The 23,073-nt window shown below is 42.1% G+C and overlaps 1 protein-coding gene across 1 annotated transcript; it reads right to left on the bottom strand.

The window, feature by feature from the left end:
• Nucleotides 1–5,919: 5,919 nt before the first annotated feature.
• fgf24 (fibroblast growth factor 24) lies at nucleotides 5,920–16,940 on the bottom strand. Its single transcript, XM_072663244.1, has 5 exons — nucleotides 16,909–16,940; nucleotides 16,597–16,633; nucleotides 11,638–11,809; nucleotides 8,791–8,897; nucleotides 5,920–6,851 (listed from the first exon to the last, which is right to left on the bottom strand). Exons 1-5 carry the CDS (start codon nucleotides 16,938–16,940, stop codon nucleotides 6,573–6,575), a joined length of 627 nt encoding a protein of 208 aa, XP_072519345.1. The 3' UTR covers nucleotides 5,920–6,572.
• Between the last annotated feature and the right edge of the window lie 6,133 nt (nucleotides 16,941–23,073).

The following is a 23,073-nucleotide window of genomic DNA, read 5'->3' as shown; positions in this document are numbered from 1 at the left end:
TCTCTTTAAACCCAGATTGAGATGATGAATGAAGTGTGTGTGCTGTGAAAAGGAACCCTGTAATAAGAACTCACTGTAAAAACGTGGAGTACCTCAGGTTTCATTGTCCAATTTGTTTTGCTTTCTATTTTTTTTTTGTTCAGGATTTTTTTCCCCCCTGTTTCGATTACACAAGTGATAAATGCCCACTACGCGTCCCTTGTTCAAGCCCCTTTGATGGGAGCCCACTTCACCGGACCTTCCACGAAATGTCCATCAAGACCCAAATGCTGACTGACGCGATGACATTTTTGAACAAACAAAAGAAATTCCCTCAAAGGCTGTGTGGCCACTGCAGGGTGGTTATTAGAGGGGGCGGGTTGGGACTGGGCTCCTGAGAGGGGAGAGTCAAGGGGCTTTGGCCATCAGTGGGAAAAGGCTGATTAATTGTGAAGAGGCTCTGTGAGAAAAAACGCCCAGCACACAGTCCACTAATTACAGGCCTGCACAATGCACAACAAAGAGCCATCTCATATCACAAGACAATGAGGAACCCACAGCGAGAGAGAAAGAGAGAGAGAAAGAAAGAAATAGGGATTTTCAAGAGCGTAATTGGGTAAAATGGATAGAAATAGGTAGATATAATCATGAAGTAAATACAGTGAAACTCATAAGTAACTGGACAGTGACACAATGTTTTTCATGTTGGATCTGAACTATAAGCTCTTAAAAAAAGGGAACCCTTCTCAATGCTGTGTGGAACATCTACAAAAAATCTCCACCAACCCAGAAGAACACTTCAAGCAGTCAAAGAACCATTCAAGCTTCTAGGTTTCATATAGAACCACTGACTTATTGCTAAAGCCATATACTGGATTTAAAGTCCCGTAAAGCAATCATTATGAGGTGAAGCATGAAAACACTGGTGGTGAACTTAGGTAATAGCAGCCAGGCAAGCCAGCAGACCTCAGAAGATAAGAATCACTCATGAGGAAAACTGTTTAACAGATTGAGAACACACTTCAATATTTAAACACAGATACATCAAAGACCATAAAAAGAAAAATATGCCAACATGATGTCAGATGGCTGACCACAGGATGCAAACCACTGACATGCTAAAAATGCATGAAACTCTTGGAGAGCTTTGGGATGGAGTTGTTAGAGCAGATGAGTCAAACTACTTAACTTGTCCAGAGTTACGATCGTATGAAAACAAGTACTGGTCATGATCCAAAGTCCATCGCCTTATCTGTGAAACATGGTGGCAGGGGTGCCAGTGGAACCATCACACTTTAGGGTTAGATGGTGGTGAGATTTAGGGACCCAACCTGAACTCTACTGAGAATGCCTTTCACTTGCTGAAAGAAACAAGCCTCTGGAACAAACAGGAACCAAGGAACCAAGAATGGTTGCTTTAACCCAGGGACCAGGCAAAGCACCACCAGGGAAGACCCCAGTATGTGGTAAATTGTGTAGGTTGCAGATTTCAAGAAAGGTTTGCAACCTGATATGAAACATTGTAGGTTTTGCTAGTTTATCAGTTTACTTCGGGCTTACTGAAATGAGGCATATGTCTATAAAAAGGGTCTTGGGTTTTTCTATGGATTTCCCAATAAAGACAAAAATATCCTTTGAACAACATTGACATTCTGCCCTTTAACCTTATGATTACTGTTTTATTTCAGATCCAATATGCCTGAGTGCAAAGCCAAAAGAAAAAAAGGGGGTGTAACTGTCCACTGTAAATAGTTCTCCAATCCAAGAGATATAACTGAAGATCCAGAGCTTCTCCCCTATCCTTTCCTTCTAGAGGGGGTAAAATGCTGGGCTGCCATTTAGTCAGTCGTTCACATTTACTGTGGAAAGTATCAGCCTAGGCCGCGGTAAATGTCAACCTAAGCAACACCAGAAAGAAATTGAAGGCACAAATTACCTTGCATTGAAAGTTGACAACGTAGTAAAGCAACCGAAGTTAGCAACACAAACAACTAACCGCATATCCCACCCATTTTTGTCCCTCTATTGTTCGTATGTCCATTTGGTCTCCTAGGATGAACCCGAATCACATTGCTTTCAAACAGGACATTTAAACAATTTTGTCATAATAATCGTCTGCTGGAACATAACACCGTCGTCTAAAAACAGCCCTCAGCTATATGCACAGGGCCAGTCGTAAAAAAGCAGGCGTGAATCACAAACCAGCCTCTGTATGTTCCGGAGTCAAAGCGGAGCAGCCCGGTGCGGTGGCGCTTTTCACTGGGGAGACGAAAACTTTGCGGTTTGAGGGAAAAAAAAGCATGGTGCACCGAGCTGTGACAGTCAGGATTATATTAGAGGTCAACCATTATTTTGGTTTTGCATGTTTCTTCCCCCTCAGAACCCCAAGGAGAAGTTAAGTAATATTTAAGGAGACAAAGGTTGTTCTGTGTGAGCAACGGCTGGGCCACCAGATTTCTGTTGACACGGCCCTTTCATTAAGTATGTGGTTGCTGAAGAGAGCACTCTGAGGGACTTTTTGGGCCCGCGTCCCTGTGCCACTCGCCCGGGCTGCTGACGGAGCCACCGAGTGCTTCAGCAAGACAGCCGAACAGCCATGCTATTACACGCACCTTATTTTCTGCCTGTCATTCAGCAAAAAAAACAAGTGTTAACTAGTGTACTTTGGACGTGGTCGGTGGAAAACGTTCCTTTTTTTCTTTTTTTTTTTTCTTTTTTTTTTCTTTTTCTTTTTTTACAAGCTTTCCCAAAAGCGGCCCTCGCTGTTCGCATTGTTCTAAAAATACATGCGATACACAAGAGCGGTCTGCTTAAAGATAGCAAAGCCCAGGGTCCCTGCGCAACCTTTCAGTGCTCCAACCTCCCGCCGTGGAGTCAGGGCCTCCTTTGCCTATGAATAGCCGTCCGTCGGCAGCGGTGAGTTCACAGAGGCTCGTCCTGAAAGGGAGGAGTGCCACGGAGGGATTTTATGTTTCATTTCAGCATACTGGGACCGTTCCAGGGCCATCCTCCACTGATCAAAGGTTAAGCCAAAGGAGAGGAGCTGGCGGGAGCCCCGCGCTAAACGCTCTCTGTTCTTTAATTTTCAGATGTCTGGACTCTTAAAAGTCTGTTTATTCAACTTTTTTTAAGAGCTATCATTGTGGAATGGTTCCATCGACATGGATATCAAACGCTTTCAGGGTTGCTCGTTACTCTTGGGACAAAGAACATTACTCTAAAATGAAGCTTGTTACAAAGTCGTTCTCGGTGCCGGTTCCTTTTACTTGAGTCCAGTTTCAAAGCATGAGGTTTATCGGATCCTGATCTAGAATGCGTGGTGCCATGAGGTCATGCCGATGTGTACATATTTTGCAGAGATATTAGCACATTTTTTCTCTTATCAGCGCTTGCATCAGCCCTCCTTCTCACCCCCTATCGCCAAAAATGTGTTAGGCCCAGCCCCCCTCCCCCCCTTCCAAGGATCTGCTGGAAAGAACAACTTTTGGACTTTTTGGAGGGTTGCTCTACAACTGTAACACCCAGACGGCTGTCTGTGCGAAAGTGACAGGACTTGTATCTTCTGAGTAAAGAAGGCTTGGATCCAGACATGGTGTTAATGGAAACCTCTAAGGCCACCAAACATTCCACTTTGCACTGCATGATGGGGGGGGAGGATAAAAAAGACGAAAAAGGAAAAGACAGAGAGGTCACCAGACGTCCAAACCGGACCAGGTCCCATGCCCCGGCCCTGGTCTTCGCCCGTTGTAGGTGGCTGTATGGAGCTAGGCCTGATAACATCAGTGGGAAGTTAAACAAAAGGCATTTTTTCCTCAAAACGGCCATCTTTCAGTCTGACTGCTACTGTAAACACCATTCCTGAACACAACATTATAAGACATGCTACCCTGCATTCCTCATCCTCCTCCTTTAAAGAGGGAGAAACTGCTCAAACGGGGCTGCCAAAAAGAAGTCGGGAAGAGAAAGAAAGAAGGAACAAAATACAGACAGAGAAAGAGAGAGAGAGAGAGAGGATAAAAAAGGAAGGCCTGACAACATTCCAGACGTTTGGTTGAGGGGTTTAAGTTTCGCAGTTCAGTGGCAACCCAGATGTGTAAAGCGCAGCGGGCATGCATCTGCGCTAATGTGCTAATGTCAGTTATTGACACATTAAAAAGGTGTCTCCGGTGGCCGATGCAGTCAGTCTAATGAGCGCACTGTCATCCGCAAAAGTAATGTCTCCCAGAACAAGATTTCATACCAGAAATTTTGGAAATCCATTTGGAAAAGGAATAGTTCCATTGACCTTAATACCTTTCCGAACATTCTCTTTGAACATTCTTCTACTCCCTCCGGTTCTAATTGATTTCATGAAAGAGGCAATATGTAAAAGCGAGGAGGGAATCTGTTGACATAACCTTGAGTCTAAACGATCCTCGAATTCTCATGTTGTCTGAGAATCTCTTAGCTGTCTTTAAGCGCCTCATAACTTAATGATGACACATTTCCTGGACCTTGTTTCTCATTTCTAAAGTGCAATTCACCTTTTCATAGCCTGTCGGCAGTTGGGATGACAAAACGTGTCGGCCCTATCTAAACACGTCCATTCCAGCAGCGGCCTCCTCGTAGGACGGGATTCGCGCTGCACTTCGAGGTTTGAAATTTACCATGGCCGCCTACGAAAATCCACATTCTTCCTTTTGTCTCCTGACGTGTGGAAGATGGGTGGTTGGGAAAATAGTGGCACGTAAATCAGGGACGTCTACACACGGGTGCCTGTTAAACCTTTAACTGCCGGCAGAAATTCAGAAAGGGGCTCCGACACATCTTCCAAATAATAATCCTTCAGAAAAAATCTCTCCTCTGGCTTGGAGAAGGAATAGAGCCTTAGATAACAGACTTTTATCAGTTCCATCCATTCAGGTCCATTCAAAAACACAAGCATTTCTCTTCCTTTTTTTTTTTTTTTAATATAGTCCTCATTTTTATTAAGAGGTCAAATAAATTCATCAGGTTGTATTTACAGAGAAAGGCAATAAATATTTTATAATAGTCATAAAATTATTATTACTTTTTTTTGCATACATTTTTTTTTTCTTAAATCAATACATGTGTCATGTTTGTTAGTAGCATCTCATACAAAACCTGTCGTGTGACAAAGGAGTATATAGATTTGTTTACACTACAGCTTCACCCATATGAAGGGTGGACCTCGTCGTGGGAGAGTGGAGAGGAAGGCCCTCCGCGGGCACCGCAGCTCAGTTCAGAACGGACCTGTATAAAGCTTTAGTGAACATACGCCATCTACGTACTGTGCACACTAGTGTCTAAACCGTCAGAGAGAGAAGGAGTTCACGAATGGAAATGTAGAATAGAGCAGAAACGTGCTTAGCTGATCCTGTAGGCCAGCTGATCAGATTGGCATGAGGGGGGGCTTCATTAAACTAGTTGGGGAAATTGGCTGCTAAGCTCTTCAATTTTAGGATCGATCTTCAATTAACTACAGTGTGGTGTGAAATCTTGCATGTGAAACTGTGCGTTTTGTGTGTGTGCTAGTGTTTAAGAAGGTTTTGACATCAGGCCCATTGTCATCGCAGTGCATTCTCGTAACCTTTGCACCATATTACAGCAAGAAGGGTCAGAAGGTTCTCATCCAATCAACACGCTACACTCTTCCAGTCCCTTCAACTCCAGTCTTCTCTTTGTTTGTTTTAACAAGAACTACCGCCACTGCCGATGCCTGGCTAGTCAAAGCATGTTGTGCTCTGCTGAATCACAGGTTGCACAAAAATGCAAAAGGAACCATACAGTGCTCCGTGTATTCTACACACAGGACAACAGGACAGTCTCAGAGCAAGAGCTGCCCAGAGGGAAAAAGCATCCAGTGGCAAAAAAGGGATATATATATATATATATATATATATATATATATATATATATATATGTGTGTGTGTGTGTGTGTGTGTGTGTGTGTCTGTATAGAGACAGAGAGAGAGAAACAGAGAGTGATGAAGCGAGAGAAAAGAGAGAAGAAGCTAGGGCCTTAAAATATTGCACTCGAAGCTTCACGTTTAACCTGCGGAGGCCTTTTGAGGGTCACGTGAGCGCTGTTATCGCTCTGTCGTCGCATCTCCATGACAGCCCATTCCAGTGGAAAATATTGGATCCTTGTTGTCAGGGGCAACCCAATATGAAAATAAAAAAGGCGGTGTGGTCGAATTTCTCTTCTTTTTCAACAGGATGCCTGCTGCTGTAAACTTGTCGATGCAGGAGACAATAGTTCCTTTTTTGTCATCCATAGTTCATCCAGTATAAATAAAGTAACAGACACAATATTACATTAATGATAACCCAGAAACATTCAACACTTGGGAGATACTCAGAGCTCCTGAAATATAAAAATAAAACATCTTTGAACTTTTTTTTTTTTTAATTTTATATGTCTGTCTTTTTTTTGTCTCCTGTAGTCATCGTTGGTTTCCTCCCCTCCTGCTGCTGCTGCTGCTGAATCGCAATAGTCTTTACACTGGTTTAAGGCGAGAAGCTTGAGATGTCCACCAAAATAAAATAAAAAAGAACAAGGAACAGTGCATGCTCAGTCTGTGCTGTCCACCTCAGTTCGTTTTGGGGTTGGGCCTTAATCGGCGTGCCCTACGTGTCCGTTTTGTTACCGTGGTGAAACGGAACTCCTCCTGAGGGTCCACCTTCCCCTTGGGGTCTCTCTTCATAAAATGTACTTCCTGCTGCGTCTGTGCAGTCCGATTGCCTTTCTTGGGCCGGCCCTTGCGGTTGAAGCCCAGGTACCAGCCTTTGTACTTGGCAGACACTAACGCCGTATAGTTGTTTTCCAAGAACTCCTCCACGAACACACACTCCGGGTTACTCCCGTTGGGCTGCAGGGGAGAGAAAATAACATGTCAGACGAGGCCCACCTGTTGAGCAATTCTCCCCAGCTCGCCGGCTGAGGTACTTACGAGGAGGTACTAACGCCAACCACAATAGAAAGGTGTTGGGAGTAAAGGTAAGAAAAATCTTCCAATAAAATCTAATTTGCCGCTCCTTGTTATCAGGGCAATTTGAGTGAACAATGGCATACCAGCTGGGTTGCAAGGGGTGAGAAGGGATCCTCCTTCAGCTTGTACGTTTCAACAAACTTGCAGCAAAAGCCAAAAAACATGGGCTGCAGGGTAGAGCTGCCAAAAATATGGAAATCCCTCATAGCAGCTCAAACTATGGTGGCCTTTGGCCTCAGGCCCCAGCTCACAGTCTGAATGTCTGGATTTTTTTTTGTTCAGTGCTTGATTTAAAATGAAAGTGGACAGTAAACTGTAACCAGTGTGCTTTTACGACCGGCTTCTCGCTCTACTGTACTATATACACAAATCAGCAATAACCAACCAGAAAAAACATCAAACCAGCGGATCTCTCTGCCAAGATGAAACTGGACCGGTGCCACATTTGATGCTTATGGTTAGTATCGAACAAGCCCTGAAGCAAAATGGAATGTCCTGTGTCTGACTACATAAAGGCGGTGTTGCTCTTTCCATCTTAAATGTGTTTGCGGTATGGCAGCCACCAGAACATGGAAAGCAAACAACACATTTTCACCTTGAAGCCAGACTTAGGCATCTGCTTTGATTCGATCAGACATCGGTGAAACATTTGCTGAATTTGAATGGGGTGGGGGGGAATCAGGGGGGTTGGGGCAGACCGGAAAACCTTGGTTCATAACTTTGCCAGCATTGCAGCTGCAGTGGTTTTGAAAATGCATCGCAAAGCATGTCACTAACTCAGCAATATGGCATGAAAGACATTAAGACAACAATGCTGTAAGCATGTCTTCCTTAAGAAGCTAACACAGCTAATGCATTTACAGGAGTGTACAACGAATTTGAGAAAAGGTCATGGTCCTAAAGTGTAAACTATGTGTATGTAGCCATTTATTAGACCAGATTTTGGATTCAATTTTAGGGCCTATAAAATTGATGCAATTTAGGGATGACTTGATCTCAGTACAAAAAATTAGGACAGTGACAGTGACAACACTGTGTAATGCCAAAGCCTCATGGTCTGGACATCCAGACTGTACAACATTAAGCTACTGTATTTGACACCTCCTAGTGATCATACAGCACTAATGCTTTTAGGTTGCCTTAGTGCTCGCCTAATTGGCACCCTAATGAGTTGTTACTTCAGGCTGCAAATGACAAACACATGGGTGGCCCGAGGTTCTTGTGTATCAGCTTGCTGCTGTTTTTCTTAAACCTTATTCCTTTTCTGAAAATGTCTCACTTTCATGCTTAATCTGTGTGTGGAAATCTTAATCATTTAAGAGTAGATTCACCCTCAACATCAGCTGGTCTTCCGTCCTCTTAGCACATTTGTAAAATGTCAGTTAATGGTTCATAATGAGCAGCGTAGGTGGGGCTAGGGTAGGAAGGATCCAATCAGAGGCTTTTTGGCTTCATACATTGCCATGGCGACTGGTGGGACATTTAACATTTGGAAAGTCCTTAACTAAAAGAAAGGAAATCCCCTCATTATCAATTGAGAAGTGATGGAACTGAATGTTCAAACACTAGGGGGCGCACAAGCCAGCAAAAGTGACATTTGTAAGCATAAAATAGTTATTGTTGGAAAAAATCATTTAATATGCTACAAGGATGCTACAAGAATTTGCTTTCTGTGAAAGTGTGAATGAATTAAAACGATTTCTAAAAAAGTATGTGTTTACTGGACACTGATTTTCTGCTACTAAATAGTATAGCCAAGCAAAAACGTCACATTTAGAGAAATGGTTTGATTTTGGCTGTGTATAATTCTTATTCTTACCTTGCCAATAATTTTGCCGTTCTTGTTCATACAGATATAGTAGCCACTCTCTTTTCCTTTTATTCGAACGTGACTGCCGAATGTCTCTGTCTCAACCACAAGGAGAGCTGCAATGAAGCAGAAGATACATTTGATTAAAAATTTAGAAAAAAAAAACACAACCCGCAATAGCAAACGGTATTTACACAGATTTCCCTTTTTTACACAAATTTTAGAGATAAACATCTCCAATATAGATAAAAGACGCTGGGGGGGGACGAGCCAACATAAAATTGAACATTTATGAAATTCTTCCACATGCAAACAAATGCTGAGAAGGTTTAGCATCACCACCCCCCTGCACACCTCTCTCTCCCACTCTCTCTCTCTCTCTCTCTCTGTTTAGCCACCTTTGTTCAGGCTCACCCCTCCCAGGGGGAGCTATCTGCCAAACCTCTTGGAGCAGTTAAGATCCCTGGGGATTGAGTTTCCAGTCGCCTTTAGTCCCTGCTCACTCAATCAAAAAGTTAAGATGATCCATTTGCTTAACACACAGAGCTATTCAGTGGAGCTCAAAGGCAGGGGGCTCTGAGGGCAATGCCGAAATTGTCCCCCTTTAAAAACAGCTCCGAGTGCAACGAGCGGGGGAACCAGTTCAGGCAGAGCACTTGAGATTTGTGAAGGAGCGAGAGAGAAATATCCCACTCCTTAGCTTAGGCCAGCGGATAAGGAGGTGACGTTTTAAAAAGGGGAATCATTGAAAAAAGCAGAGCAGAAGGGCAGATGGAATGTATGGGGTGGGGTGGGAGGATGGGGGTGTGGGTTTGAGGGTAGAGTACATAGAGTACACCTGTTTCCCTTGAACTGAATGATCTATACTTTTTTTCTACATTGATAGTTATAACATTTATTCCTAGACTGCTTAAGAAGGTTCTCCTGTATAATAGGCATATGCTTGCTCAAGGCATTTTTGAAAAGCTGTCTGACATACTTCTTGTTCTGAGGGCCATACATCTGTTGCACATGTTTGCCAGACCAGAACCAAACAGCAAAGGCTCAGAAGAAAAATCAGCCTGTACATCTGTTACATTGTGCAATGTGTTCTAAAAGTGGTCGGTGTGCAAAATCACCAATAATGTAGAATGACAGCGAATTTGGCCCGTCTTAAGACTTCTTATTATTCAGTTAACAACCTTAAGGACCATCATTCAGAAACTACACACCTACAAATAAGGGTCTTCGAATGGTTCTTTAGGTGATGCCATAGAAGAACCACTTTTAAAGAACCATGTTTGTAATGGGGGTTTCAAAAAGAGCCTATAGAACTTTTTTCTTTTTTCGTTTGCAAGGTTCACTACTATGAAACTATGATAATAGAGCTCAAGTAAGATATGTAGATCTGAGACTGAGGAACTGAAGTGAAACCAGAATCTTTTCCATATACTATTAGATATTGGATTAAAAACTGGATTAAAACCAGCCCATTTTGCAGTATTTTTGCACAATTGTTTTTGTGATGTTACACAAACTAGGACATTTATACACAGTATATCTGTACATTCCTTTTTCATACTGAATTTTTAGTAAACTTTTACTGTTTTTCGAATGAGACAATCAGAACAGACCTCATTTACATACATTAAATATCGTATAAAAGCACTGTAAAGCAGAAAAAACAGAACGAGAGGTTGAAAACAATGAAAAGCTTAAATGAAATGATCTGATATTAGCCCTTTACATTTGGCAGCACATTTCTGGTTTCCTTGAGAATTTCTTCCTAGATCTCTAAGCACTACTGGTGAATTAGTGCAGTGCCTTTGTGTTGCTGAGAGGAAAAAAGATCCCAGGTGTGGGGATTTACCTGGATCTACCTTCACCCCTGCTCACACAAACATTAAAGAACATTCATGACTTCCCCTTGCAGCACAGTGCTAACTTGCTCTCTAAACAACACCAAACACCAACTCCATTCCCATTTGCCTCCTAAACACAGAGAAAAGCCTTATTCCGTCCTATTTGCAGTCCAGCACTAACTCTAGACACTCAGTGCTCGGTAACAACCCGACACTAGCACTTAGCACTGCACACACTCATCAAACCATTTTGGCAATAAAACTCCCCAGCCTGACCCAAAACAGCAATCAGCGTTCACCTGATCGCCCAGACCCAGCGCAGGCCGGTTCCCCATCATAATAACACAACAGCGCCCAGGCACGGTTAAGACGGCGGATCTGTTCGGGAGTTTCTGCGCTCGCACAACAGAGCAAGACTCTGGCTGACACGGTTGAAAACGAGGTCGGATGTAAACACACTTGTATCACTCAGCGCAGCTCAGTCTAGCGTTTACTGTGCTTATCTCTAGCTGCAAATCCCTCCTCCTAGACACTTGCTCACTACTGGATGCTGCACTTTCTACTGACCTCAGAGCAGATCTGAAGTCTGGATCAGAGAAATGGGCAAGTGGATCTAGGATCAGCAGTCCAAAGTAGCCTTCAGTTTCATTTAGAACCAAATAGTTGAGATAAGGGATAGTATTAATACACCTAATCTGATATTAGGCCCATCAAAGCCTGTCCTCACACCTGTGGATGTGTGTGATGAAGCTGGCATTACTTTCAACATTGCATGCTTTTCTGCTTGTAAGAAACCCATACAGTGTAAATATAAACAAGCTAAAAGTAGCTTATAGCTAGATTTCAAAAGTGAGACTGCTAGAAGGACCCTGAGGTTCACTTACACAGTGCTTACCATCGTAATTCCATGTGAAAACCAAACCCCAGTTGATAAATGTGTGTGAAGTCGGTGGTGTTCATGCAAAGATCTCATGTTTGTCTAAAACAACGGAAAAGCACAGGAACACCCCCGTACCGTACTTGCCCCCATCGTCTCCATTGGCGTTGATCTTCTTGCCGAGGATCTGCACATGCTTCCCCGTGGTCCGGCTGTACAGCTGGTATATCCGCACCTGCTTCCGACTCAAGTCGTCCGGAGTGTGGTTCTCGATGTAGAAGCGGAAGTCTGCAGAACTCTGTTGAGACTCCTGGAGGAAGAAGCAGAGGGAAAGAGTGTTTGTCTACACACTTACACACTGAAGTGGATGAAAGATGCTGGAGATCATTACACCAAATATTGAAATTACAGGAATTACAAGCACAGGTACTTCTAGTAACAGAACAGAAGGCCACTGATTCAAAACACATGTATAAGAGATGCCTGCTATATGAAATAATAATAATATGCCAATTGTCATTATAAATATTGTTGCAGTAAAAAAACTTGTTTTACCAATTTTACAGGAGAAGGAAAACTGTTAACTTTTACTGGAAGATTTTCAAAGTAATTTTGGAGAATTTCTATTGGTCCATTCATCATAAAAGCATGAAAGTTTGTAAAGAATATCTTTCAGATTCACATTATGTACAAAAATACAAATGTACAGCACCCTTAGAAGACCTTTGTATCAAACCCACAAGCTTATGATCAATAACCCAGCACTCTTACCACTGTCCCACTCTAAGCAAGCTCTGTTAAGTTGTGTTCCAGGGTCTTACAAATTCAAATAAAAACTAAATGCAATACAGCTTTAACACAGACCTGGGTATTGAACCAATAGCCATGCAATCATCAATCCAGCACTGTACCCGCTGCCCCACTTTTGAAACAAGCAAGCCAACCAACGAAGCAATGTCTATTTGTGTTCCAGGATGTTAAATAGCCAAATTTTTAAAAACTACATTTAATACAGTTTTAGACATTAAACCCACAACCTTGTGACCAACAACCCAGCATTCTTACCACTGACCCACTTTTGAAACAAAGTAACCAACCATACAACGTCTATCTATGTTTCAGGGTCTTAAATGGCCACATTAAAAACTAAATGTAATTCAGTTTTAAAACAGACCTGGGTATTGAACCCACAACCTTTTGTGGTTTTGGGTTTGTTCAATATTGTTTGTCCACATTTGAAACAATCTAACCACCCAACCAACCAATGTCTATCTATGTTCCAGGGTCTTAACTGTCAATTGAAAAATTATGTGTACCAACAACCTTGTGATTAAGAACCCAGTGTGCTAACCACTGCCACTAATGTTCTAGTACTCCTGTAATGAAATACAAGATAAAATCCTTTTAACAGGGAATTCTGGAAAGACTGCGTTTGAAGTCAGGTAGGAAGCATTGTGTAGCTTGTTTTAACTTCAACGTTTTGAAAACCGAAACCAAAGACAAATGTTCAACAAGGGAAGCTTACAGGCAGCTTGGGCTCAGTTTTTGTAAGCCTTGGGTAAGACAAAGCGTGATTCCAGTTCTGCCTCCCTGAGAAACGCAGCTGAATACTATGTGCCTGGAGCAAAGCTAAAAGACCAAGTATTCCATTTCCACCAGCGAAGCAAGCCACTAGCAATTATCCACCTGAAGGATCGGGACCTGTTTCTCTGTCATCAAACAAATATCTGCCTGAGGTCAGAATTACTCTCATAAATCAGACACACATTCACACACATCTGCAGACATGCTAACAGACATCCATGCAGACACATCTGCAGCAAGATATGTGTGTACACACCCACACGCGCACACACACACACACATCATAGAAAACAATACAACCTGAGGGATCTTTCAATACAGGGCGTTCATTTTCCTTTCCATAGTTTATACGCTCTGCCAGTCACCTGAGGCTCGGAGCGCAAAAAACGACATGCACAGCCGTACGCACAAACAGATTCACGTACACACACACACATTTATATATATACTCATACACACACACACACAAACTCTTTACACTCTTTCCCAGCTTCCCTCTCCTGTGCTCTTCTGCTCTCATCTCCTGTCATCCGTCCATACAAAGGGGGGAAACGTATACTTTCGAAACCCCTGGAATCTCTCTGCCCTAGCCAAGCCTGCTCTCCCCAGCTGTATGAGTGGTAATTACCCAGTAATGGGCTTTTATGTGGCTGCTCTCAGGTGGCTAATTATATACACATTACATACTCCGACTCGCTGTTATTTTAACCTCAGCAAATTAATGACATTTAGAGCGTGCGAGGGGAAATGCACTCATGGCAGAACAAATCTTCGACGCAGAGATGAGAAACAAGGCACTTCCACTGGGCCACGGGTGCACTCGACTGTGAGATGCTTGGGAGCGCGTTCGGCACTGGGTTTTTGGGCAGGGTAGGGAGGATATGCCAGCTAAAGTGCTCTAGATCTTCTCAACAGCTGCACTGAATCATCTATTTAATATATTTCAGTCATTTAACAGCAAAATTACTGTGGTTTGTTAAATAAACAATGTATATAGAAGCTTTTAAACCCTTTTAAAAAGACATTTATAAACTTTGCAATTAAAGCAGTCGGAATTCTGCAAAAGAAAAAGAAGGAAAGCCTTTAGATACGGAACACTCTCGGCAAAAAGGGTTCTAGGCCTATATAGTACTGAAAATGTTTTCGATTTCAGAGAGGAAGCATTTATCTCTTCAATAGTTCTTTGCTAAATGCAATGACTCTATTTAGAACCATGACAAACCATATCAATGTTTCAGTCCTGGTTAAAAAAAATAGTACCAAAAAAGGCTTCTATAAGCCAAAGAACCCTTTGCCAGTACTATTTAGAACCCTTTTTGCTTACAGTGTTAAATGATTCCTCAGATACAAGGGAACCTCTTGTAGATGGTTCTATTAAAAATGGTTCGGTATAGCTACAAAACAGGCCAAAGAATCTTTTTTTTTTTAACACTGTGAACAACAATTTAAGTATTCAGATTGTTCTTTATGGTGTCATGGTCCAACACAGAACCATTGCCTCTACTAAAGAACCCTTGAAGGGCCACATTTGTAAAGATGTAATCCTGTGTTCTATAGCAGTTCTGTTCAGAGTTATATAACCACAGCATCAACGTACACACAGAGCATAAGTGTAACAGGGTTTATCGCAGAAAGAGGGTCAGACGTCTCTTCCAGAGTAGTTCTGTCTTGACACAAAGCCCACACACACTGTCCACATGAGGGAAAACATATACAAGCACACACACACTTTCTCACACACACACATACACACACACACACACACACACACATAAGGCCGATCCTTTGAGGGATTTGCTCTGAAATCTCTCCATCTCTAGTCAAACACTGAGGTGTGTTCTGCAGACAGTTGCATCTCAACGCAAGCAGGAAAATGGGGCATGCCTATACAGAGAGCCCGGGCTAAAGCCATGCGAAACTTTTTTCTTTTTTTGTTTTTATCACGCTGCCTGTCTCCCTTCAAAGCCATCCTAGCGAAATGGATATCATTGAGACTTCAAAAGATCGGCACCATCCTTGCTAAGAAGCTGCGCACTCTTGCATGTCCAAAAGGGCCCTATCTGCAGACACCATTCTCCACTGGAAGCTCAGGAAACAACGCATCAATGCACTGCCACTTCTGGCCTGCTCTTATAGACTCATCACCCCATTGATTTTCGCCAGCATTTCCGCCAAAAGAAAAAACAGAAAAGCCAAACCCATTGAAAAAACACCGCCTGACGGAATTAAAAAAGGAAAAGCAGGAAGCATGCACACGCTTGCATGTGTCCGACCGTGGCCCGGCCTGCAATTAAAGCACTAGTATTGTAATTACTGACACAGAGGAATCAGACAGCCCTACACTATGGCCTTGTTTGCGCCAACTGCTTTGGAACAAAACTGAGCACATAGGGTTATATAACCCGCTGGGGTCTCAGCTTATTCAGATCAACTGCTCCGCTTCATTTTTTGAAGGGTGTCTTTGTAGATGCTCCAGTGTAAGGTTTTATGATCATGATACGTTGGTCTTTAACGTTTGTGTGCTTTCCTTCAGCTATTAAAGACGTCCAGGGGATCTAGATATTGCTATAACAGGTATTTTTACTGACTGTCATGTAAAGAGTGCTGCAGGATGAATTCTAAAAAATGATTTGGGAGATTCCCTAGGCTGCTTGTAGCCTTTGTTCTGGTTTTTATGTGACTTCAACTGGGGCAGAATTACACATGTACTGTATAATACAATTAGAAAAACACAAAATATTAGGCTATTAACCCCTGAAAATCTAATTTAATGATTCCAGCTTAAAGTGAAATGTATTGTATACCCATGTTTTGTGGAGTACCACAGGACTATTTTAGGGCCTGAGAAATTGATTACATTAGGTACATTAGAATAGTAATGAAGTGTTCAAGCTAAATTAAAAATGTTTCAAATGTCAAAATCAGGATGATCAATTTCAAATGAGACTTTGTCTTAGCATGCATGATTGTATTAATTAAATTGCACTGCATTGCACTACTTGTCATTTATAACAGGAAATGTGTAAAAGTGCCCTGTAGCTTTAGTTTGAGCTATTTGCAAACAGAATGAATGGATAGATAAATAAATAAATACATAAATACATAAATACATACACACATAGACAATTCTTTGGGGATTTTTTCACACGTATTAGGAATTTTAAGCACAAGCTACTCATGCACTATAATTATAAGCCTACTGGACAGTTAGCAGGGCCTTTTACAAATGCTCAAATAAACAGATAGATAGATAGATAGATAGATAGATAGATAGATAGATAGATAGATATGAAAATAGTAAGTTTTAATTAAACACATTGCATTCCGAAAACATTTACAAGAGGAGTGGCATTCCTTCACCAGTCCTAATCCAAGCCCCTCTTGTGTGGCTGTGTTTTCCGCGCTAATCTCACTTTTCAAACCCTATAAACTAAATTTGTGAATTCGTAGCAAATCCCCATAATCCCCAACTTAATCCAGATTAACAAACACTGCAGCACAAATACGACTTACCTGAAGCTGGAAGTAGAGGACCAGAAAATGTAAACACCTGGAGAGAGAGAGAGAGACAGAGAGACAGAGCGAGAGAGAGAGAGAGAGAGAGAGAGAGAGCGAGAGAGGGAGAGAGAGAGAGAGAGAGAGAGAGAGAGAGAGAGAGAGAGAGAGAGAGAGAGAGAGAGAGGGAGAGACAGAGCGAGAGAACAAAAAAAGAAAAAGAAGCAGAGATGAATCACAAGTAATAACACGATGTGAAAGTGCGGCTCCAGTGCGGCGACTTGAGCGACTTCTGTCGGTAAGAATGTGGAGATTAAAGCGCTTCCTTACACGTAGATTAACTTCGAAGGCAGCCCAGACATCTTGGTCAGATCCACCTGTTTCCACCGGTCGGCCGCCCCAGTAAAGCACGCGCGGAGCCCCCCGCCACCTCAGCCAGCGAATCCCGGCGCAGAGCTGCAGTCCCGCTCAGAGAGACATAGGGAGTGCGCGCGAGGCTCTGCGCGCACCATCAGGCTTAGTGAGAATGGACAGAATGGACAGTGCCGGTTTCTCACTCTCCCCCCTCTCTCTCTCTCTCTCCGCAGAAACCCTCCGCGCCCCTCTGTCTCTGTCTCTGTCTCTTTCGCCAAAGCGCGGAAAGATTCAATTCACACCACGCGCGCGCCTCGGCCGGGGTCGTCGCTTCCTTCCGCGCGCTCAAAAGTCAACAAACACAGCTTCTGGACTCCTTCAGATCCTCCTCACGCGGCGCTGCTCCAGCACCAAGCACCAGTTACATTCCGTTCGCTGCTCGCGCGGCTCATCCTAAACTCTCCGCGTGCACTGTATGTGTGTGTGTGTGTGTTGGGGGTGGGGGTGTGTGAGAGAAGCCCCACTGCTCCGGTCCGTCACGGCGAGAAAAAGAAAGAGAAAAAGTAAAGGAGAGATCGCCGCGCTGCAGCGCAGGCTCTGACTGATATCCAGGAGGCGGCAGATCCGCGTGCGAGAGGGCTTCGAGTGAGCGGTGCGCGTGGCGCGGAGGCTTTTTTGCGCTCGCGCTGCGGCGGGGGCTTTTTGCTGGCGGTGGGTGGAAACCTGTCAGTGGTTTGCACCTGATAGGATGAGCTGAGAAGGCAGCAGGAGCGCGCGGGGGGAAAAAAGAGAGGGGGCTTGGCAGCGCGCGCTCCTGCCTGCCTGCCTGCCTGCCCATCTCAGAGCTCTGTACGAGTGTGTGCTGCAGTCACTCAGTCTGCTGCTCAGTCCGTCTGCTGCTCGGAAACTCTTCACACTTTCCACAGATATGTGTGGGAATACAGCGCAGGTGCATTTCTGCACCGGAGAAAGCCAAACACACACACACACACACACAGTCACACACACACACACACACAGGGACACAAAGATCTCGGAAAAAAGGCTCATCATAAATATATATATATATATCGTTAACAACTGTAGCTAATAATAAACTAATAAAAAAACCAACACTATTAATACTACTGACCCCCGCCCATAACAACAACAACAACAACAATAATAATAATAATAATAATAATAATAATAATAATAATAATAATAATTAAAACAAGTGTTTTTTACAGAGCGGCCAGGAATAAAACATATTTTGTATTTGGTCATTATTATATTATTATTAGTTAATAGTCATTGTTTATATATATATATATATATATAAGCTATAGGTAATACTGTTAATACGTATACGTAGATATATGCGTAAATATGAAAAAATATATGTATTGTATGATATATATTTATTATGACATGTAGATTATAATTAAAGGCTCTCTAATAAATGCTTAGCTATTACACTAATATTGTGTAATTCTAGTACTGGCTAAACGCCTCGCATTGCGTAAAGCTTCGTTTGCAGCATTCTGAAGTTCATCCAGTGCGTTTCTTCTACCGTTTCACCCATGAAAAGCGATGGACGCGATGGTGTGAGCTGGCCTGCGCGCTTCCCCACACACTCGTTTTGTGGATTCCGCGCTGCGTTCTCAGACACTATTGACATGCAAGCGGCCGTCGAGCTGCGTTTTCCAATATCATGCTATGAGTTATGTGGCATTGAAATGCGCGCGAGGTGTGAATGAGTGCGGCAGGCCTGTGAGCCCTGGCCCCCACGTTTATTCCCTCATTACCCACCAAAGTACTGGAGCTCAACAATAGCGCACATCTGAAAAGACAAACAGTTTACAGCCACATTTGTCTCGCTGTAAAGCCGGCTTGTGTCCACTGAGTCCTCTTCAATGCAGGCTGTAAGACGCCCTCTCCCCTGCAAAATCCCTTTTATTTCTCCAATCTGCGAGCCTGATCCTTTACGTAAGGGGAGGGATGACTGTTGTTGGCTTATATAAACAAACACTGGGACATGTTCCTGACTGCTGTGTACTCACCCAATGTCCTGGGGCACGAGGCTTCTCATCAGCAGTCTAATGCAATTAAAGTGTGAAGATGTGCAGCACCGGGAGAGGCCAGGGATTGAGCATTAAACATGAATTAAAGCTGTAATGATAGCACTGTACAGTCTCTCACCGCTCACAGGTATAAATCTGAGAAAGGGAGGTGAACCGTGCCCGCAAAGCTTTGATGTGTGTGTGTGTGTGTGTGTGTGCATCACCTGGTGCTTGTGGTTGGCCCCAGAGAACAGCCAAAACAAAAGCAGTGAAGTTGTGACTTCAGCACACAAAGGCATGTCCCTCAACACTCCAAAGAGATCAGGTCAGGTGTGGGCACTCGCAGCAGAAACGTCTCTGCTGGCAGAGGGGCACCTATTGTAACCCGCACCCACTGTGCCCGCTGTAATCTGCACTTTCTGCAGCATGGCAGTTAACAGATTTACAGCGCATTGATGTGGGGAAAGGGGGCAGAAAAATCATAGGCAGTGCACAAGTCTTTGAGACAGAAAATAGCAAGGCCTTTTGGAGTATCTGTGTTATTAGAGTATTTAGTGTATTTATTATCATTATCCTAAATTTGGGGGCAGATATGGAAGCAGAAAGCACATCTGATATCTCTCCAACCTGACAAGCATTCGAATGAATACAACTTTTTGAGATAGTTAAGAAGAAAGGCCTGTAAAAACAACATTTTCAATGTTTCAAGTTTCAATGAAGAAGATACATTTTATAAATAATATAAAAAAGAGTTTATTCAGATTTCATCTGACAATTTTTCTTTTTGAGCTCAGATAAAGCTCAGGCTGCATAAATTGTTAGTGATGATGTCACATTATTAGATAAGACTATATTAGATATACTAGATCCCCATGTAGAGATCTGTTCTGACAGATGGAGGAGGGCATTGGTGGTCATTGGTCATTTATACCATATATGGTAATGACCATATATTCTCATTAGGTCAGTTACAGAACACAAACCCAAGCAATACAATTTCAACAGAAATCACAGCATGTACTGATCTAAGATCTGCTCTCATTTGCTGTCTCCATGAATTCACTGTTGTGCAAAAGGCTTTTACTGATAATAGAAGAAGCAGCTTGATAAATATGGGCTAATATGGGAGTGTACTTAGTATACGTATAGGGTTTTTTTGAGAGATGCATGGAAGAACCACTGGCTCCATTAAAAAGGTGTTTGTGAGAGATCTGTGAGGGTGAAGAATCTTTATATCAAGGGATGGTTCTTTAAACCGTTAAAAGGTTCTTCACATGTACACATCTTGTTTAGGAACATGGTTGTTTACAGAATTAAAATTGGTTCTTATAAGGCATCACTCAAATAACTCTTTCTTGAACCTAGGGCTGGGCAACATGGCGATATTTCATTAACATAACATTAAATGCTTTTATTAGTACATCGTTAATGTTGTCAATTCTGACCAACTGCACATTTCATTACAGGGTTTATAACTGTTTAATTAAATAAAAACGACGCGAATTTGTATAAGAGAGTATTTGAATAGCATTTTTTGCAACTGCAACTACTGGTGAATTTGGTCTGCATGACCAAATAATGCAATAAATATTGTGTATTGTGAAAATCTCTTTAAATATTTGACATAGCATTTTTACATCATCCAGCTCTTTACTTTACTTTACTTTAAGAGTGTACATGTGTAGTAGTTATTATTGGATTTATCATTATGCTGGGGTTTGTACAGCATAGTGAGTAACACTACTGCCCACTACACCTCAGAGTACAGTTCAAAAATCCTTGGGCAAGACGCCTGCCACTGCATTCACCTCCCTCTGTAGCATGACTAAATGGTTGCCTGTGAAATCCAGAAAATGTTAATATTATTTTTATTATTTTATTATTTTCACTGACCCAACATTTTAAGCGCTGACAAGAGAATGGTAGTGAGCATAGGTAGTTAGTATAACTGCTTACAGAGGCTGAGTAAACAAGAAAAGTCTTGTTTATTTTTGTTGTTGTTGTGTAAGCTAATGTTTTTACAGTGTATTGAATGTGACTGGAGTCTGGAGTACATTTACTAATTAAAAGCAAGAAATAAACAAAGAAGTCTGTCCTTTCTCGTGCTGTGAATTGGCTGGTTTCAATTTGCATAAACAGTAGTGACTTAGAAAGGAAGGCTTTAGGAAGTGATCAACAGTGCTAGATTCCAAAGATTCCAAAGATTTCGCTTAAAAACTCTTACTGAAATAAAGTAGCTCAGAAACAATAATAAAAAAATAAAAAAATAAAAAAGTGGCCAAAGAAAAGGTTGTTTGGTAAGCACTAAGCAAATAAACAAGTAAATATGTAAATAATAACAATAAACAATTTGACAAAATAAAAATAAGTAGGAAAACAAATGATGATAAAAAAAAAACAATGATATGAGTGAACATTGTTGTAGTTTCTTCCCCTTTTCTTCAGTGAATCGGTGTGGTGACCATCAGGAATGCTGCGAGATTGGCGCTTCTGAAGTTGAATAGAGGAGGGAAAAAAAGAGGTTAAAAAAAATCTTTGAGGGCGGTCACACACAGTTGTTCAAAGGCTTATAAGACCTTTTAAACCTGACAAAAGAACTTCACAGTTCTATAAGTAAAGCTCAATATACTATGTTAGTGTCAGAGCTCTCCCCCACCACACACATTGCTTCCCCACCTATTTCCTCTTTCATCTCTGACACGAACATATCGAGTGAGAGGGGGGCAGGGGGGTGGCATCTGCATCTTATTGAATCGGAAGGTGAGACAGAGGCCTTATTGGATAGGCCACATCCAGAAGTCTTTCAGGCAGTCTGAGACAGGCTTTTTCTCTCCTCATTTCTCTCCCAGGTCTCGTCACACCCACTCCGCTGGGGCAGCGGGGCCGGACTCCTAGGGAGAGCCACACTTACTCACCTTGCTGTGGCGCTGGTAGTTTAGGATGCTAAAAGCGTCCACACGTAGGCGAAAGAGCTTCATTTGCACCGGCACGGGTCAAACAAGGGTCGACCTGGCCCTCTGGAGCGTGACAGACAAGGTGTGCAAGAGGGAAGGTCATGCTGCTTTTTTTCAGGTTCCTCTTAAAGGGATATGTCTTCTCTCTGAAAAATAAAGGTGCTGATAAGGATTCTCTGGAGCAATGCCACAGAAGAAGCGAAGGCTAAGGGCCAGAGCATCGCAACTTCACAGCAAACACCTACAAACAGGGCTGTTTGTTATGCCATACCTGTGTTGTACTGCTGGAAGAATTTAGAGAATTAGCTCCTGATTCACTCTGGATCATTTGACTGGCCAGTTCTTTCTCTGAACATTGTAAGAACATCAGCCAACATTAGCTAGAACATTGGTGCTTGCTTCATAATGTTTGATCAGTGTGGCTTTAAAGAGAAATTACATTGTTTTTGCATGATCTGGCTGTTAAAATCTTGGTCAATGGTAGAATGACGGAAAATTAAAGTGCATTTGGGGTTGAATGTCATTTGGAGATATTCTGTGTTCAATGCTGTTCTCTGGTCATCTGGGATTATTTTCATTAGGTTTGCTTGCGTAAATAGGTAAAATGGTGCAATTGTGCCTTCTGTTGTGCAGGTTTTCCAAGTCTTCAAAAAAAAATGTAACGTTAACATTACATCCCTGTGTTATTTGTGCATTAACCATGCTAGTTAATTACTAGCGTACATAAGCTGTTTCTCAGTCAAAGTGTAATTGTTCACAGTAGTGGCATTCAAAGCAAACATCTAAAACATTTAATACTTCTAAAATCTCCCTCAAATAGGTGATTATGATCTGTTATGATAAAACTTAGAATTTGTGCAGATTCACTGATAAAAAACATCTGATAGATAAAAAAATTCAGATTCCAACACTTAAAGAAATTTTAAAGAATTTTTAAACCATTTTAAAGAATGTCTGACCACACAACACTATTTCTCATTAAACCACTTCTAATTATTGTATTCACATATCAGAAAATGAAACTTTTTATTCTGAACTGTTCATTAAGTTTCAAGTTTTAATGGACAGTTCTTTAAGTAACCAAGTACTTTTCCATGAACCATTTCCCTAGAAATTTAAATCAACATCCTTCTAAAAACCTTTAT

This window comes from Salminus brasiliensis, chromosome 19 (assembly GCF_030463535.1).
Source record: "Salminus brasiliensis chromosome 19, fSalBra1.hap2, whole genome shotgun sequence".
Classification (NCBI taxonomy): Eukaryota; Metazoa; Chordata; class Actinopteri; order Characiformes; family Bryconidae; genus Salminus; species Salminus brasiliensis.
The sequence above is the reverse complement of the archived record's forward strand: the minus strand, read 5'-3'. Positions and strand labels throughout refer to the sequence as shown.